Raw genomic sequence first — 20626 nt, forward strand, 5'->3', positions numbered from 1 at the left:
TTGCCTGGTGGTAGTATGTGCTTGACTATATGTGTAGGATGGGATAAAGCCCTAGAGATGGTATGCTGCACGTTCTGAGTAGGCTCAGCGGTGACCACATTTCTCCATGTACCATGGCCAGATTACACTCCAAAAAAATGTTATGTTAGTAAATTTGTGTAGCCCTTAGCAAGCTGAGGGCCCAAGGCCATAAATATCAAATCCAGCTAAGGAACTTCCAGTTAGGCCAGGTTAGATCAGCCAAATTCTATATGTGAATACTTTGTCAGTCCTGGAATGTCACTTACAAATAATAGTAGCGGGTCTCTGGTTATTAGAACTTTAGGTAAAGTAATAGTATAAATATCTCATAACATAAATATTCCTGATCATTTGTCAGACAGCATGGAACTAGGATTAGTCAACCAGATTGGTTTACTATATCAATGTAGTTAATGGGGAAATCTAGGATCAACCACAGTGTGAGGCCCCCCTCAGATTAGATTAGGGATGCACCGAATCCACTATTTTGGATTTGGCCAATCCTTTGCAAAAGATTCGGCCGAATACCGAATTAAATTCTAATTTGCATATGCAAATTACTGGTGGGAAGGGGAAAACATTTTTTACTTCCTTGTTTTGTGACAAAAAGTCATGCAATTTCCCTCCCAGCCCCTAATTTGCATATGCAAATTCAGATCCGGTTCGGTCTGGCAAAAGGATTAGGCCGAATCAGAATCCTGCTGAAAAAGCCCGAATCCTGGCCGAATCCTGAACCGAATCCTGGATTCAGTGCATCCCTAGATTAGCTACATGATGGACAATTATGGTGAACACAAAGGTTAGCTCCCCATAATTAGTACTATCTCTCATTTGATTTTAAGCAATTGAAAGAAGGAAAGTGTGTTTCTGCGTGTCTCTAATCACAATTCAATAACAGTAATAAAGGGAATTCTCTGTGTGAAAAAAGCTACTTTTTTTGTGACTCTGGGCAGATATCTTTTTATAAAGAACAAAAACCATAGCTTTGGATAAGTAGTATTCAACTTCCCCTTTCTTTAAATAAACAGTAAAATGTGATGATAAAGCATTTTGTTTTTCAGGACAATTCCGTAAATAGTTGTGTTTTACATATTTAGTAGCAGTCCTATAAAGATATTTGTGTTGTTTCTATTGAGAAAGGTACAGTATCATTGGCAATATACAGATATGTACACATTTATTAGCATACATTCCGGACTAGCAGTTGGCAGAATGAAGTATCCTATTAGTATAGGAATGAGTCCCTACAAAATAATGATCTGGCAGTGCATCATTTTGGACCATATATTGCCAGTATCTTTCTGTAAATGGGCACACATAGACATAAGGCACATACAATTCTTTGGGTGTGTACTTATTTCCATGCTCAAGACAATCCCTGATGTCCCCTATTACTCCATATATTAATTGACTAAGATGCAGACAACCTTCCAGCTGTCTTTGCGTATAGCTCGGCTTTTGGCTATATAAAGCATACAGAGTTAAAAACTGGAGTAAATGGGGGTTTGTCACTATTTGGAACACTCAAAGTTTCCACACTGCAGATCTTCTATGCAACATGTTTGCAGGCTGCGCTGCTTATGTTTATATTAAAATGATGATGCCATGCCCTAAAAAGTCTGTAGGGGCAGACTTGTTGGGGTCTGTGTTGGGGTCCATGAGGATTTTTCCTGATGTTCAGGTGGGCAACTCATTATGCTTTATTCTACTGCAAAATGTTTTTCCCAGAATAAAAATGTAAATAGCTTTATCTTTCATAATTCCTTTATTTACATTATTTTTGTGGAATTGACTTAAATCCATATACGGTTCGCGCCAAATCCAAATCTGAAACATAACTTTAAAGCTTCACACAAGTAAATGTGACAGCTTTTTGTTCATAACTGATGCTTTTATTGTATTAATCATAAATAATATGCAAGTTAGGGTTCAGACCATCACCAACATATACACTGACTTTATAATTATACATAATTATATAAATGATACATTATAATTTGGTTAAGATCATATGTAAGATCTACCTATCTCGGTTTGTCATGCAGGCTTTGAATCCACTAGCCAGATTGTCACAAGCAGTGGGGTCATGATTACCCTGCAAGATGATACACCTCTGTATTAGAGTATTTGGTGTGTTCTCTGTTCCACAGAACCTTTAATAGTTGTCTTTTTGATTCACAGATTCAGATCAAAATACTGTAAATAGAAATATTGATATCTGCTTTTAATTATATGTATGGGAATCTCCCTGACCATGGCATGGTGGAGCAATTTTTGTAAAGAAAGGAAATTTTGGTTCTCTGTTACGTTATTTGTGCCCCTAGATAACTTTGGCTGTGGTGTGCCGTTGCTCTAAAGCAGGGGTCCCAAAACTTTTTTTAATTGTAAGCCCCATTCAAATGTATATAGAGTTGGAGAGCAATGAAATGAGTTACACAAGTATGAAAAAAGTTCCTGGGGGTGTCAAATAAGGGCTCTTATTGGCTATTTGGTAGCCCCTATATGGACTGGCAGCCATATAGGCTCTGTTTGGCAGTACTTGTCTCCAAACAGGAATTAAAATATAAGCATCTGCTTTGAGGACACTGAGAGAGAGCAACATTCAGGGGTCTGTGAGCAGGCCCAGACTGGCAATCTGTGGGTTCTGGCAAATGCCAGAGGTGCTGCTGTAAGGTCCTATAGAAATTCAGTATTTAGTGGACTGGTGGGGACTGGTTGGGCCTCTGTGTACCTGAAAAGCCAGGGCCTATTTTAATTCTCAGTCCGGACCTGTCTGTGAGCAACTTATTGCTCATGAGCCACTGCTGGGGATCACTACTCTAAAGTATCACCAGATGGATATTTTCTGCTTTGCAAGAAAGAAAAATCTTTTGTACTGTAGGCTGCCCAATTATATCAGCTGTCCCCATACACAAGAAGATAAAAGTTGCAGACAGATGAACGGCAGCTTATTGGGCACTGTATGGGGGCCCTCCGACTGGCTCCCCCTATCTCTATTTTGCCAAAAGGAACTGGAGTGACAAGGGGAAAGCCAGTATAGATAAAGCTAGACATTGCCCACATTTTAAAGGTATATAGTGACTCAATGAAAAGGGACCTATCTGGTATTGTAAAGGGTAACCCAAGTTCATAATTTGCTGTATAATATTATGCTTTAGCCCAGGGAAACAAGGCAGTACCCAGAAGGTGCAAGAAATACGAATTAATCCCCTTAGTTTAAGCAAAAAATCATTATAGAACTCTAGCTTTCTAATAAAGGCAAGTACATACACACTAAATAATTAAGATCTGGCCGGCATGTCCCTTTCCTTAAAATGTTTGTTTGTATGGGAATGTTTGCTGGAAACAGAAAATCACCAAGGAGAGTAAATATTTGGGCAGAGCTTTGAACATTATCTTTAAACTAAATATTTGTGTTCCACTAAAAGGCATCATCACCAGTCCCAACAAAGAATGGCAACTTAGTACATATAGGCACCCTAATCCATGCACATCAGGGTTACTCCATTACCATTACAATGGAAGTGCTCTCTGCAGCAGCTGCCATATAAGTTAATTATACTGCGCCATATACTGTACATGCTTACACACTTCTTGCTTTTCATTTCCTTACATCATAATGCAGTTGCCTTGCTTCTTCACTCAATGAACAGTCTCCTCCGTGGAGACATTACCCAATCTGTGTGCATCCAACTAAACTATATGGGGCACTTTTGGTATCAGCCACAAATTCAAAGTGGGATGGCAATTATCCACTCTGTTAATTTTAAGAGCTGAATTTCTGTTGATTTTTAACTAGAAAGTGGGGATTTTTTAATGCAGAGAGTGAAACAAGGCTTTTGGTGCCTGCAGTGTGGGTCTCCTCTATGACTCCAGCCCCTATGCCACATTGATAGGCATGCTGGGATGAGGTGTAGTGGAATCAGCCTGCTGCTTCAGTCACCCCTTTAAATTATAAACGACATAAATGCATTAAAGGGGATGTCAACTTGAAAGTACCCTTTACTACAATAAATTATATATAAAATAGTACTATATTCAAAACAGTAATAAATGATTATAATATATACAATATAGACAATATTCCGGGATAATTTGCAATCAATTATTTTTAATAGGATGCAATTGTACTTGACCTGTCAGTCATATGATTGAAGGTCAGCCTTGCTCATTAAAGAAGTCTGTAATCACATTTTCCTATCTTAATACTCTTTGAAGTGATAAGGAAATAAAGTAATGCAGAAAAAATCCAAAGTGATTAGTTCACATCTATTGTTTAATTGTACATGTCATAAAAGCATGGAAATCTCTGCTTTCAATCACTGTGCCCCTTTACCTTTCCATATCTCACAGGGTGCGATATAGGATCATTGTGCATGCTCTTACACTGTAAATAATACTTACACTATGGGGCACATTTACTAAGATCGAGTGAAGGATTCGAATATAAAAAACTTCGAATTTCGAAGTATATATTTGGGTACTTCGACCATCGAATAGGCTACTACGACCTTCGACTTCGATTCAAAAGATTTGAACTAAAAATCGTTCGACTATTCAACCATTCGATAGTCGAAGTACTGTCTCTTTAAAAAAAACTTCGACTACATACTTTGGTAGTTTAAACCTACCGAGGTACAATGTTAGCCTATGGGGACCTTCCCCATCGCTTTCCTAAGGTTTTTTTGATCGAAGAAAAATCGTTCGATCGATCGATTAAAATCCTTCGAATCGTTCCATTCAAAGGATTTTATCGTTTGATCAAATGATTTTTACTTTGATCAATCGAATAAAGTATTTCGAATTCGAAGGATTTAACTTCGAGGGTCGAATTCGATATTCGACCCTTGATAAATGTGCCCCTATGTATGCATTATGTGAACTTCAAGAACCAGAAATGTAAGTTAGTGAAACTAGTGACTTTTTAATTGCCCAATCCGGGCTGCTGGCAATACTACTCATTGGATGTTGAATCACTACAGTCAATCACTAGTGTGAACAAGCCTTAAATACAGTAAACTCAGGCATCACTTATTAATATTATGCAATGACTGAGTGCTTCCATGCGGGCCACCAACATTGTTAATGGCACTAAATCATTATATATTTCTTTTTCCAGAAAATTGTTTTTTGCTGGCATACTGTGCTATAATGCCTGCAGCAATGTAAGTAGAATAGGCCATACTGTACTTGTCATTGCCTAACCAGACAGAAATGGCATCAGTAACTTATGGGTTTATAGACAGTGAAGTACATTTTGTCTTCTCTGAAAGGTTATATCAAAAGGGAAAATAATTCAGTCCATTCTACTTTTTATTATGAGGTAAGTAAGATGCTGGACAGTGGGGGAGTAGTAGATGGGATCTATTTGGATTTTGCCAAAGCGTTTGATACTGTGCCCCACAAACAACTGCTTTCTAAACTAAAGCCTGTTGGGCTTAATGAAGTCGTTTGCACATGGATAGGAAACTGGCTACAGGATCGGGTACAGAGGGTGGTTGTTAATGGGACATTCTCTACTTGGAGTGAGGTCCTTAGAGGGGTCCCTCAGGGCTCAGTATTGGGTCCACTTTTATTTAACTTTTTCATTAATGACTTAGGGGAGGGTGTTGTAAGTAATGTATCAGTGTTTGCAGATGACACAAAACTATCCAGCCCAATTAATTCCATCCAGAATGCGGGATCCTTGCAACATGATCTTGACAAACTGGCAATCTGGGCAGCTAAGTGGCAAATGAGATTCAATGTTGATAAATGTAAAGTCATGCACCTGGGATGTAAGAATATCCACTTATACCCTTAATGGGACTGCACTAGGCAAACCCATTATGGAAAAGGACCTTGGAGTCCTTGTAGATGATAAACTTGGCTGTAGCAAGAAGCATCAAGGGCAAATATGGTCTTGAGCTGTATTAAAAGGGGCATAGAGTCACGGGAGGAGGGGGTCATTCTCCCACTGTATAGAGCACTTGTAAGGCCCCATCTAGAATATGTCGTACAGTTTTGGTCTCCATCACTCAAACAGGACATTATTGTATTAGAGAGGGTACAGAGAAGGGCAACTAAGCTGGTAAAAGGTATTGAAAATCTTAGCTATGAGGAAAGACTGGCCAAGTTGGGGTTGTTCACACTGGAGAAGAGGCGCTTAAGGGAAGATATGATAACTATGTATAAATATATAAGGGGGGTCATATAACAATCTCTCTAATGCTTTATTTACCAGTAGGTAAATAAAGCTGACACCAGGTCACCCATTCTGATTAGAAGAAAGGAGGTTGCACCTAAATATTCAGAAGGGTTTTTTTTACAGTGAGAGATGTGAAAATGTGGAATTCTCTCCCTGAATAAGTGGTACAGGCTGATACATTAGATAGCTTTAAGAAGGAGTTGGATGGATTTTTAGCAAGTGAGGGAATACAGGGTTATAGAAGATAGCTCATAGTACAAGTTGATCCAGGGACTGGTCCAATTGCCATTTTGGAGTCAGGAATTGGGCCAGATTGGGTTTTTTGCCTTCCTCTGGATCAACTGGCAGTTAGGCAGGTTAAAAAAGTTAAAAGGTTGAACTTGATGGACGTGTGTCTTTTTTCAACCTAACGTACTATGTTACTATGAGTTGAAAATACATTTTCCTACACTTCTTCAAGTGTGAGTTGCTTGCTATACTAATCTTGAACAGGAATGGCACAGACATCTAGGACTTTAAGCCTATATTGTTGAGCCACAGGCTGGCATGTGATGGAGTCCAACATTATGAGCAGATAACGCTCCTTTCATCAGGAATCCTAATATTGATACTGGTTAGGGTTTCCCCCGAAATGTTGAACTATATCATAGGCCAGCTGTAGCTTAATAAAACTGATTAAATGTCTTAAATGCATGTGAGTGAATTTTATATAATATACTGTATATATAATATATACTAATGATGTACATGAAATGACACCTTTATAAAGCTTATCACTGTGCTTCAGGATTACTGCGATTATTGCTGTCACTTGCCAGGAACACAATAGAGCTTTAGAAATCGTTCCATTTATAAATATTTCTAAACATTTTGAACAAAATGATATATATGGCTCTCCTAGCCAGGCATCCAACGTGTGGCCTTTGAAAACAGGACAAGGATGCATTTTTCTTTTATGGGAGAAAATAAAATGCTGCATATATCATATACATCTGACACATTAGGGATTCTGATGAGAAAAAAATGTATACTGCTGTACTAACAAGACTCCCTGCAATTTAACATTATGTCACATCTATAAAATCACAAGTGTAAACTAGTCCCTGGGATTTCCATGGAGATCAAAAGTGACTGAAGAATTTAGGCACATAGCAGAAAGAAAGAACAACTTAAAGGAACAGTAACATCAAAAAATGAAATAGTTTTAAAGTAATAGAAATAGAATGCAGTGTTGCCCTGCACTAATAAAACTGCTGTGTTTGCTTCAGAAACACTACTATTGTTTTTATAAATAAGCTGCTGTGTAGCAATGGGAGAAGCCATTCAAAGGAGAAAAGACTCAGGTTACACAGCAGATAAGCTCTGTAGAACATAATGGTGTTATCTGTTATCCACTATTTAACCTGTGCTATATAGACTTTTTTCAGTTTCCACCATTGCTACAGAGCAGCTTGTTTATATAAACAATAGTAGTGTTTCTGAAACAAACACACCAGTTTTACCAGTGGAGGGCAACAGTACATGATATTTGCATTATTTTAAAACACTTTCCTTTTATGGTGTTACTGTTCCTTTAACCCCCGGCACAGTTACAGTTCTTCTGGCACACTGTATGCACTAGAAATGGGAATTGTGCCATTAAAGTAGGCGTAAAACAAACTAGAGACCTTAAAAGAACAGTAACACCAAGAAATTAAAGTATTTTAAAGTAATGAAAATATAATGTACTGTTGCCCTGCACTAGTAAAACAGGTGTGTTTGGAAAAGAAACACTACGATAGTTTATATAAACAAGCTGCTGTGTAGCCATGGGGGCAGCCATTCAGTCACAGGATACAGTGTAGTTAACAGATACGTTCTGACGAATCCCATTTTATACTTCAGAGCTTATCTGTTATCTGCTGAGTATCCTGTGCCTTTTCTCCTTTTTTGGCTTTGAATGGCTGCCCCCATGGCTACACAGCAGCTTGTTTATATAAACTATAGTAGTGTTTCTGAAGCAAACACAACAGTTTTACCAGTGCAGGGCAACACTACATTATATTTTAATTCCTTTAAAACACTTTTACTGTATATTTTGGTGTTACTGTTCCTTTAACCATGCAGTGGTTCCCCACTACAACTGTAGCCTTCAGGCACCAGAGTACAACCCTGTACCAGACCTCCTTAGGCAAAGCAAGGTTGGCAGCTGCCATGTTTGGCCCAGGCTGGAATTAGGGATAGGCACTTGCCTTGGGTGCAATTGGGGTGAAGCTGGGGCACAATTAGAGGGAAGCGAGCACGCATGAACTAGCAGTAGGTAGACAGCAGCGATTGTGTGGACAGAATGGCAGGTGGTTTAGAGTCCAGACTGAGAGGCGAGCAGGCACAGTGGTTTTTGTGCAGATTGTGGGGCTGGATGAGGGGGTGAGTAAGTGGGTAGTGGCTTTAAAGCAGAGCACCAGGCCAAGTACAACATATTATTGCCTTGGACACCAATTCTTTTGCCCATGACCACATAAGTCTCATAATAATGAATATTTATGATTACAGAATTAACTAATAAACTATGTTGATATGCTGCCATTGCCAAGAAATCACCTGGCAGCTACAGACTCCAAAGTGTGCCCTATTTGATAATATGGTATGTAGGGCTGTTGTGTAATTTCTCATGTACAGCAGCCGTGTGCATCTTAAGTTATGAAACAGAGCTACCCTCACTTTGCTAAGGATATCATGCAAAGAACCAAGATTTTAGCTGTCAGTGTATATGGAAACAGTACAATTTAATTTACAGTATTATGGAAACCAATATATACGGGAAGGTTTAAACATAATATTCCATATAAAAGCAATAAAATGTAGGTTTTTACATTTACCAAAGCAGAATTTGCCAGATTTTTTTAAACTCATTTCAACATTTAATACGATTTTGTTATCTCACAAAGAATATATACCGTGTTCCGCTAGCTGGGAGACATACTGGATTGTTATATGTTTTATACGGTCTCATTGTTACAAAATGTTCTTTAAATCGTGTTTTTTGTATCTTTGCCATTGTAACATTTGTTTTAACGCCGAGCAGCTCTCAGGGTTATGGCACACCAGCCGTTTTGCTCAGTGCTAGTAGTTGCAATCAAAACACATAGCGCACCATAGACTTTACTTGTAACATTTTTTACATTCTTGAACTATACTATAACAGGACACTTGGTGCTGAAACATGTCTTTCCCAGTTATTGAAAAAAAAAAATCACTTTTAAAGGATAAGACACATCAGCAATATATTTGCTGCCATTAAAATAAAAAAAATAAAAAATTCTATAACATTTTCTTGCAAATAGTTTTACAGTGACATGTCTTTAAGCTTTAGGCTATATCACACATTTTTAGTGGCAATGCACTGAGGATAGTCCATGGTAGTCAAATGGCACTCAAATGCCTCTCTCTGCATAGAACACGTTGATTTATTTTCTGCATTTCTAAGCAGTGCTTGCATGTCAGCACACAGAAGTCTGCCATGGGCATGGTGCCAAAGTTCTCTGTTAAGGTGGCCATACACGGGCCGATAAAAGCTGCCGACAGACCGAGTCGGCAGCTTACTGGCCCGTGTATGGGGCCTCCTGACGGCTTCCCCGATCGAGATCTGGCCGAAAGTCGGGCAGATCTCAATCGGATGGGACTAAAAATCCCGTCGGATCGCGGCCGCATCTGTTCGTTGATGTGGTCCCGCGATCCGACCGCCCGTTACCATTTGTTAGGATCCGATCGTTGGGCCCTAGGACCCACAATCGGATCAGCCCGATATTGCCTACCTCAAGGTGGGCATATCAGGGAGAGATCCACTCATTTTGGCCACCATTAGAAACACCACATGTCTGCTTTGCAGCAGGCCCGCACTGGCAATCTGTGGGTTCTGGCAAATGCCAGAGGGGCTGCTGTATGGTTCCATAGAAAGTTACAATACAGTGAGCTGGTAGGGGCTGTTTGGTCTGGTAGGGTCTCTGTGTACTAGGAATGGCAGGGCCTATTTTGGCTCCCAGTCCAGGCCTGCTTTGCAGTGCTGGGTGAATTTATTCAGCAGGCATGAATTTGCAGCGAATTTCTGTATTCTGACGCCCGTGAATGTTTTAGCGAAACAGCAGCAAAAATTCAGCATGGAAAATTCCTGTGGCAAAGAAAAGTTTTGTGCGTCAAAATTTGCGCGTCAACATTTTTTGGACGCCCATTGACTTTAATGCATTTGGACAAAAGAGTTGCGAGTAAAAAAATTGTCACTCGTGTTAAAATTGCTGCGTGTCAAAATTATTTTCATGCCTGTAGAGAGTGAAGGAATCTGCGCTCAGCCAAATAGCACTTTATAAGTGAATGCTTCCATCCTCTTAAGGAGATGAACCGACCATCCAAAATTGCTAACCTTTCAATGAGAAGGAAGAGAACATTGCCTTCAATGCATTTTGCGAATTTTTCTGGAGTTTCGCAATTTTTTTAGCAGAGCGAAACGAGACCGATTCGCGCAACACTAGTGCTCAGGGCCGCTCCGGCCATTAAGCGAGGTGAGAATCAAAAAGCCGACCTCTGGTAACTTTAAGAGACGAATTTCCGTTTTTTAAACTGATGCGGCCTCTCCTCCACCCGCTCCGACGCTGGAAGTTAGAAGAGCGGAGCAGGAGGAGGGGCGGCATTGGGGATGCCTCAGGCGGCAGCAGCCCCTGAAACGTGCCTGCTAGTGCTGGGTACTAGGTTTGCTTCCAGGGCAACAGGGCAAGTACTGTTTCCTTCCACACTCCTAAAACATACAGGCCGGTCAGTTAGCTCCTGATTAGTAATGGGAGAATTTATTCGCCAGGCGCAAATTCGTGGCGAATTTGCGCGATTTGCCCCCAGCGAAAATTTGCCCGAAAACATTTGCCGGCGTCAAAAACAAGACGCCGGCGCCGTTTCGCTAATTTTTCGCCGTTTCGCAAATTTCGCTGGAAATTCGCCCATCACTACTCCTGATAAAATTGACCGCAGTGTGCATGAATCTCATAGGGACTATGTAAACTCCACTGTGTCAGGGAATAATGGGTAATCTCTGTAAAGTGCTGTGAGATATTTTGGCGCTATACTTTCAGGAATAAAGTGTCATATCCTGATTCATTTATTGAAAGGTATAGTTTATCATTCACTTTATATATAAATACAGCATTGGAATGGGGGCCCCGGGGCCCACCAGGGCTGCTTCCTTGGGTAGAGTGGTTTGGATGATGTTTTTGACTTGTATAATCTCCAAGGCTATTGTGATATTAAAATGTACAAACCTTTACCCTTGCCCTGAACAACTTTCAAAGATCTGGTCTATTAAGTAAAGTATACATAGCACACATGAATATACATGATAAAATGCCATATGGTGGTGGAAGGTGGTATTACAGGATACATTTCCTACTGCTCATATTGGGAGAATTCCAGGCACCTGCCCTGCAGTATTTGTGAATTGAATTCCTTCCAACATAAAAATGGAGGCAAAAAAAATATGTATAAATTTCAGCACAACACTATACCCTGCACAGTGGGGGTGTTTAACTAGATATTAGTTTGTGTCTGTCTGGTTGACCTGCTTTTTGTTGCCAGTGGTTGCTGAGAGTTGTAGTCAAGCAACAGCTGCAATGTTGTAATTTTTTTCCACATAAAGCCCTGAGTGAGATGTGCAACAGGCTAGAAATGGTAAAGTTGGAAACACTACACTTTGGCAGTGCCGAACATGTGTATTTTCCCGTTGAAACTAAATGGAAATCAGCACACATAGAATGCAAATAGCTTGTTGCAGAAGGTGTAAACAGATGCTAATGTGCCTTTAAAACAAATTCTCTTTGCTGATGGCATTTCTGCTTTGACAGCAGTACATGTATATGAAACTGTGGCTGGCTCATATTGATATGCTAATCTGTAGAAACTTTGCCTTTGTCTTTGCTTCAAACAACCCACCAGCAACAGTAAGCGCTAGTGCTTCTAGGGGGACTTCCTAATAGGGATGTGTTTTTTTCTTTAGTAAATCAGTAAAATAATCCATTCTGAATATTTTTTGGTATGGGTTCTGTTATCCAGAAACCCAATATCCAGAAATTACAGGAAGGCCATCTCCCATGGATTCAATTTTATCCAAATAATGTGATATTTAAAAATTATTTCTAATAACAAAGCAGTACCTTGTACTTGATCCAGATATAATTAATTCTTACTATATGCAAAACCTGCCTGTTGGGTTTATTTAATGTTAAGGACTCATTATCCGGAAAACCACAGGTCATGAGCATTCCGGATAACAATTTCCATACCTGTACTGTTTTGCTTCATTTGGTGGATGCTTCATCAATTACTATATATGTATGTATTAGTGTGCGTCTGGGTGATTGTGTGTGGGTGTCTTTGTGTACGTATTGGGGTGTCTGTGTGATTGTGTGTGGGTGTCTGCGTGATTGTGTGTGGGTGTCTTTGTGTATGTATGTGGGTGTCTATCTGTAAGTATGTGGATGTCTGTGTGTGTATGTGGGTGATTGTGTGTGGGTGTCTGTGTGTAAGTATGTATGTGTCTATGTGTGTGTATGTGGGTGTCTGTGTGTGTGTATGTGAGTGTCTGTGTGTAAGTATGTTGGTGCCTGTGTGATTGTGTGTTGGTGTCTGTGTGATTGTATGTGGGTGTCTATGTGCAAGTATGTGGGTGTCTGTGTGTGTATTTGGGTGTCTGTGTGTGTATGTGGGTGTCTGTGTGTAAGTAGGTGGGTGTCTGTGTGTGTACGTGTGTATGTGAGTGTCTGTGTGTAAGTATGTGGGTGTCTGTGTGCGTGTGTATGTGAGTGTCTGTGTGTAAGTATGTGAGTGTCTGTCTGTAAGTATGTGGGTGTCTGTGTGTGTGTATATGTGAGTGTCTGTGTGTAAGTATGTGGGTGTCTGTGTGTGTATGTGAGTGTCTGTGTTTAAGTATGTCGGTGCCTGTGTGATTGTGTGTGGGTGTCTGTGTGATTGTATGTGGGTGTCTATGTGCAAGTATGTGGGTGTCTGTGTGTGTGTATATGTGAGTGTCTGTGTGTAAGTATGTGGGTGTCTGTGTGTGTATGTGAGTGTCTGTGTTTAAGTATGTCGGTGCCTGTGTGATTGTGTGTGGGTGTCTGTGTGATTGTATGTGGGTGTCTATGTGCAAGTATGTGGGTGTCTGTGTGTATGTGGGTGTCTGTGTGTAAGTATGTGGGCATCTTTGTGTATGTTTGTGGGTTTCTGGTATCTGTGTTATGGGGGTTTCAGACAGGATTTAGGACTTATATAGACAGTCTAGCAATAAAAAAGAGACATTTGCCTTGTCAATTTGGCAGCATTTTCAAGAATTTAGAATTGGGCAAGTATTTTCTTGTTACCTACTGTACAAGTGTGTGTGTGTGTGGGCGTGTGATCTTTAGTATGTGCATGGGGTGTAGGAATCTGGCTGCATTGTATTGTTAAGCAGATTTCAGAATAGTGAAGGGGTAAAACTGGTGTGGAGGAAGCAAAGAGTTGAAAGACTGTTGTGTAGTGTGGCCCATCCCCTCTCAGGCTCTAGCCACTCCCACAGCCCCAAGGCAGCTTGGCTATTTGCAAAAGGTATGCCACAAAGCAGGCTGTGAGAGTGGAGGGAGGGAGCGAGTGGGAGAGCGAAAGAAGGCATTACTATTACTACTCTGTCTGCTATCAGAGCCCACACTGCTGCTTTCCCTTCCTCTTCTGAAAACTTCAGTGCCCACTTACCCGCTCCCCCTACTCCCAAAATGTACGACTGCATGGAAGCCTTCCCTCTGATGCCTCGGCCGCTCTATGACATGAGTCCTCAGGGTCCCTGCATGCTGCGCAAAGCCGGCTGTTTTGGGGGGCTGGACCCCTTTGGATGGATGCAGAGCCACAGCATGCAATGTAAGTCACACTTTGTGTTGTGTATGTCTCAGTCTGTGTCTAATTGCTTTAACTCTGCCCTGTGTGTGTGTGCTCATGTGGCATTCTGTTTTCCTCTTACTTATTGTCTGTGTATCATCTGTCTATATCAGACTATTCATCAGCAGCCGTTTGTGCCTTACTAGAAGTATTTTCCTGCTTTTCTTAAGTCTTGTTGCTACTCTCCATCTCCCACAAGATGCTGCTGGTTTTTGCTCATAGCTGTGAGATACGTTACAGTTTTTGACTTCCCATGCTACATTCCAATATGGGATACACAGAGCAGCAACTGCCTTATTATTTTTGTATATCAGTACCATATGTGCACTGAGTGTGCCTGGGGTGTGCATTGTACAATGCATGACTTACTGGGCATAAAACTAAGTGGGCGACTCCGTTTTAAAAATCTGCGTCCAGCGTCTGTGTTTCTTCCTGCTGACATTCTAATGTCTTTTCATGTTAAGCTCTTTAAAAGTGTATGGGTAATGAGATTTGTGTTTATGCCAGAGTGGGTGGGAAATCACACTATATTCATTAACTGCTAGGATGTGCCTGGCCGAAGGAAAATAAGAAGCCTTTAATAAGTGTTAGTGTTGTTAACATACGCACACAATATCAAGCAGCCAATAGGCAACAAAGCCCCTAGACTCTTGTCCCTTGTATGCCTGCCATATACATTGCAAGTTGCCTTCAAAATAGGCGTCTGTGAGCAAGAGGTTAAAGTAGTCTTTGTTGCAATTCTCTGGAAATGCACACAATACATACAGCCTTTCCCAGGGGACGGAGTGTGTGGGATAAGCAGCTACAGTGAAACACTGAGATTGTGTATGCACAAATGCACAGCAATGGCAAGGTGTCAACTCTGTGGGTGTGAATTTGGTTCTATGTATGATTGCATGCCGCTTCTTACGCTGACAATGTCAACTTTTTTTTTCATGTTTGTTTTGGGCGGCTGGTTTCTTTCTTGGTTCATTTTATTTATTTTTTTTGTTTCTATAAAAAAAAAAATCTGGCCACCGGACAGATAAGCTGGAAAAAATATTAAAATAAGAGTACTAGCAGACTGGGTTTTTGTACCAGGAGTGTAGATCTTTAAGAACATTGTGTGTTGTACTGATCACTTTTACTAGATGGCCAATCTGTGACTCTCACTCTATTGCTGAGCTACAGTTCCCAGCATTCCATTGCAGTCAGGAGGCTGTTGATAGTTGCCGTTCAGTAGTAGCTGGAGGCCACAGGTTGGACATTCCCAGCACAGTGCTTGAAACTCGATGTATTCAAACATTAAAATTGTCATTGTGAGTCATGCTAAAGTGGGTCACTATTGTTTTCCTGTTTCTACAATTCTTGTATTTTTGGCATGCCGTCTCTAGTGGTTCCACTGTGTGGGTTTTCCTCACAGTTTCCTTGTTTCTTTACATATTGTTACACCTTTAATAGGAATTTTGTGTAAACAAAACATTCCAGCCTGAGCCATCCCAGCATTAACAGTTAGATATCAGTTTATCAAGGTCCTGTCTAATGTTAGGGTGTTACTCCTCGCATATTGTCAGCACGACTTTTCCATAAGCAAAAGTTAGCAGTTGTCTCCCAGAAGAATCTATGGGGAGTTTGGTAGGCACATAAATGTGGACATAATGCATGTCATAGGCTTTCCCCAGTCAGTTCACAATTTATTTACTTAGGGTATATCGCATTTCTTTCTGGGTGGTAATGCAAACATCTGACGACTACCCCAAAACACATGGCTACTTGAACCTACTTTACTGGCTCATCTTGGACTTCTGTTCCTTGTACAAGTTCAACAGCCATGTTTCCAAACCAAGGGATCATTTGTTTATGTTTCATTTGCAAGACAGTAGCAGCAAAATCACGGGTCTGCACATACTCTATGTATCTGCAGTCGGGGACTCGGCCCCTCTTTTTATGATTGTATCACTACAAGAATCAACGTTTCGGGGGGTTCAACCTCCCTTCATCGGTCCTGATGAAGGGAGGTTGAACCCCTCGAAACATTGATTCTTGTAGTGATACATTAAGAATCATAGATTAGTAGATTTTGCTGCTACTGTTGAGAGGCCTTGCCGGGGCCGACGGACAACCAGCACCACCATTGCAGGAAGTAAGTTGGCTGGTGAGCAGTAGGTATATCACAGTAACTGTATCATTTGCAAGACCCCATTTGCAACAAATAAGCAAAAATTCATAAATATGTCCAATAGGACTATCCGTATCCCTTCTTCTTCCTGCTTCTTACTACTAGATACTCACTTACCCCCAACAAGAGAAAGTAGGTGCTATAATAGCATATTAAGTTGCTTAGTTTGTACCACAAAACAGTACCTTTAGGAGAAAATAAATCTGGCATCCATTAAAGCTTGTACTGCTTGCCTTCACACCTTTATACTTCCGAGAAAAATACTATTAAAAAAGTGTTCCCTTATACTGTACATCTACACTTTAGGCATTGAGAATTGTGGAAATTAGAAGTTCATCTGGGATTCCACTAAATAGGAATGTAATATGTTTCACTAGTACAAAAAACCTGTGCAAAGAAGCTTAAAGACCTGATTAAAGACCGCGACACATTCATCGCAAAGTTTGCGAAGAAATAGTTGTTGAGAACATTTGCAGTGGATGTAATAAAATTTCCCAATGGCAAAATCTTTTTTGCTCCAGAATATTTAACAAAACTCCATAGCAGGTGTTAACGCTAAACCTTTGCTTAGTGAAAATGCGCAATTTAATATTCGCCAGCGACTGATTTCACATTGCAAGCAGTGCTAAACATTCGCAAAGATGCCATTTTAAATAACGCTGTGACTTGTAATTACATTCCCCCTTATGTATCTTAAGGGTAACATGAAAAAGTCAGGCTGTCACCTAAACTTTTTTTTTACATTTTCAAGTGCTGGACTTCTGTAGCAAACCATGAAAGAATGGGGTAATTTCCTAGACAGCCCCTAAAATTACATTTCATATGATTTACTGACAAAGGTTTTTATGTTGGTTTGTTCATGGCTTACCAGAATGCCTGCATTAGGGACAAATGGCAGTTAATAGCCTACCCAGGCAGTTAACATTTTATGGCCATTATAAATAGTTCTTTCTTTGAAGTGCAGTGCATGCAAAAACGGTTTCCTCCATTTTAGATATTTGGGCTAAGAAAAATATTTCCCCCGCTCATTCTTGTCTCGGGATTTTAGAGCTAGATTTTTTTATGAGTTTGCAGAGGTGGGAACTGGGTAAATGGGGCCTTCAAGCTTTCTTTTATTTCCCTCCCCTTGATGTGTTGATTCCAGTCTGGGTCCCTCGTAAAATGTCCCTTAAACATCTTTACTACTTTTCTCCATCCCCCTTTCCCCTTCATGGCCATAATCCTTTGTATGTGATATGTGCTGGCCTTAACAGCAGCAATTATTGGATAAATATTTACTGTATTGCAACAGTATACGGATTATCTATCCTTATATATGTACTTCCTTAGACTAATTGGCTTTCAAAGTCTTAAAAAAATTAAACCTTCTAACCAATGTAGGATATTTACCCAGAGTCAGGTCACTGTATGTAAATGAGACTGGTGGTCTAAAGACTAGCATAGGTGATATTTTTTTGTTTTAAAGTCATACATAGATCTACAAAGTTATGTTTTATTGCAATGAATGAAAAGCATTACCTCTTGACTTGCTTGTTCTATCTTTTTCAGTTGATGGATGGCAAAGTATAAGGATTCTGACTAATTTCCTTTTTTGTTTTAGCTTACCTATAAATTCTGAGTTCCCCGTGTGCTAATTTTATTACTCTCACTTTACATTTTCTTTGTTCTATCTATAATATTTCTGTCTTTTAAGTGCTTTATTCTTTCTCAGCCGCACCACTTGCATATCTCGCTTCCTCCCAGGTCACGTTGGCATAGCTGAGTAGGAGAAGGGGGTTTTGCCACTGCATAAGAGTGACGCGAGTGTGTGCGTGGGGAAGTGAATTGCGATAGAGGTGCCTGTCAGGAAGGAAGTGAGGCAGACAAAGTGGCGCTGTGACATCACATGTCAGTGCATCTACTACATAAAGGTGTAGGATTTGTCACATCATGGCTGGGATATATCACACTATCATACAAAAAATATATTGGCTATAGAACCTTATGTTAAATAACATAGGGATTGCCTATGATTAAGTGTTGGGTAAGCATGAAACGCGTTGGGCTCCATGTCGGTCATTGTTGTATGTTAATATGATATAATAAATATACTTTTTAAATAGCATGAGCATAGAGACATTTTTTGAGTATAATACATCACACTCTGCCTGGTAGATGTTGATTTCTTCATGTGGCCCAGCACAACAGTCGTATACTCACACACATGCAGAAGACACACAAAATAAGAAGTCTTAATGCTATTTCTATGTAGCCATCTCAATCCCTAAATAATGCCAAGTGTACTGTATCAACGGTGTCATAAATCATTGTGGTCTTAAACTGGCCATAGATTTTTAAAAGATCAGATCCTCATCGTGAGACCACGATTTTCTCAGAACGATCGTACTTATTTAACATCAATTTGCCAGGAAAACAAAGGGGAGCTGCCTGCTTGGCCCTGCAAACATAGAGAGATTGCACTGGGACCGACAAAGATTTTTTGGCCTGGCCGATCAATTTCCTGACAGATGTCGGGCGAAAAATCGTAAGATGTACGATCGTTCGAATCCCACTAACCGCACGATAATTTCGAAGGATTGGTCGGACTTCCCTAAAATCGGTCGTTCGGCAAGAAGAATCGTCGCGTCTATGGGGAGCTTTAGTTTAGGCAACAGTAGGCAGGCAGGATCTCATTATCAGGACACAAAAGAACACTTGTATCCTAATGGCATATTTACCTGTGTGTGGGTGAGTTTGTGTAAAGGATAAGGCTGCATTCTTGTCCAAGAAAATCCCTTTTTTTTTAAAAAAAATAAAGGCTTTTTAATCTTTTTTGTTTGGTGCTGTCTAGCTGAAAATTCTGGGTGAGTTTATCCATATGTGGGTGCGTGTAGTACATTTGCCAACCAGTCTGCGTTAGTTACAACAGTTATTTTATGCTTCTAATATTTATACCTCTATAGATGGATTGTAAGGTTTTCAGGCAGGGACCTGGTTCAAGTTAACGCAATAGGGAACAGATAGACAACCAAGCGAGTACAGGGAGGTGCATTCCACAGGTGTGTGCTGCCTTACCTTTATCACCATCATTGAGATCACATTAAAATGAATCTCCCTCTCGTCCCCTGAAGGGCTGATTGTTTTGTTGTGTTCAGAAGCTATTAAGTAGGATTAAGGCCCCGACTGTAACGAGATATGCCCAGGAAATGGTACAGCTGATAAGCAGCTCTACCAACAGACATTTCGTTTTCTTATGAAAATGTCAGCTGCCATCAGTGGCGCTCAGGCTGCCTCAGTTTTGTTTTGCTCGGGATGCTACAATTTTAATGAATAGAATTTACTTGGTTTCAAAACATGCAAGAGCTTCGGCCTTTTCTTTATCCATATCCAAATCATAAGGCCTAATACCCTATAGAAGAGGAGCCAAGCCAAAAACCTAACTGCACATCTACCAGAAAGTAACATTGATATTTCAGGGTCAACACCTCTACATGGAAAGATTTAATGGTGCTAGTAGTCACCTAGTAGTCTGGTGCTGTGTTTGACCACCAGATGATATCATCTATATATCACAGCATTTTTTCTAATTAGGAAGAGGAATGTTTTGCCCCAGGCATATTTGCTTTTATTGTGTTACTGCGTGTGTGTGTACACGCTTCCCCCAAGTGTGCAGAACTGATTGTAATGTGGTTATTTTTGTGGTGTGACTTTTTTTTTTTTTAAATTTCTATGAGAGTGTCTCATTCTGTGGTTTGATGGTGCTCTCCTATGGCTCGGTTTAACTTACACCGACAAGCTGAAAGCATTTTGCAACCAACAAAGGAGCTGAATATGTCCTATGGACCATTGTAGGTTTGTGAATTTCTGTGAGCAATGTGTCCCCGAAAAAGTACAGACTCAGCAAACCTATGGTGAGATATGCAGGAACGGGGCATGCCAACCTTTTGTAATGGATCCTTTATTGTCATGGGAACAGGATTACAGCAGGGACTTAGGGCCCTTATTCTGTGATCCAGTTAAACTTTAATGATGTCAAGTGAGTGTTGTGTGAGAAAAAAAAAGGGGGTGGGGGAGCCAGGGTAGTTATCTCAGGAATTCGCTGAAAACTCTCCTTCCTTCATACATTGGGACAATACAAAACGGAAGAAGAGACGATGTGTGGCTGCGTTATCTACTTTGTACTACGGAAATATCCTGTTATTTTACTGCAGTATTTTTGATTTTAACACCACCCTTAGGTGACTAATCTGACAACATTGGCAGCTTTTCTGCTGTAATAACTAAGGAAGTTTGTTGCTATATTTCATTGAACCTACTACTTTTCCAGTGATGCTCTACTGTTGACCTGTTTTCTGCTATAT

General features: G+C 40.3%; 1 protein-coding gene across 3 annotated transcripts in view; it reads left to right on the forward strand.

The window, feature by feature from the left end:
• The window catches only part of rarg.S (retinoic acid receptor gamma S homeolog), a 130994-nt gene that overhangs the window by 89181 nt on the left and 21187 nt on the right, over window positions 1-20626 (forward strand). Inside the window, 1 exon segment of one of the 3 annotated variants that reach the window (NM_001088194.1) lies at window positions 13826-14110. The exons of the other annotated variants lie outside the window; for them this stretch is intronic. Within the exon segment in view, the coding sequence (NP_001081663.1) occupies window positions 13969-14110 (142 nt within the window). The 5' untranslated portion in view covers window positions 13826-13968. 3 annotated transcript variants of the gene reach the window in all.

This window comes from Xenopus laevis, chromosome 2S (genome assembly GCF_017654675.1).
Source record: "Xenopus laevis strain J_2021 chromosome 2S, Xenopus_laevis_v10.1, whole genome shotgun sequence".
Lineage (NCBI taxonomy): Eukaryota > Metazoa > Chordata > Amphibia > Anura > Pipidae > Xenopus > Xenopus laevis.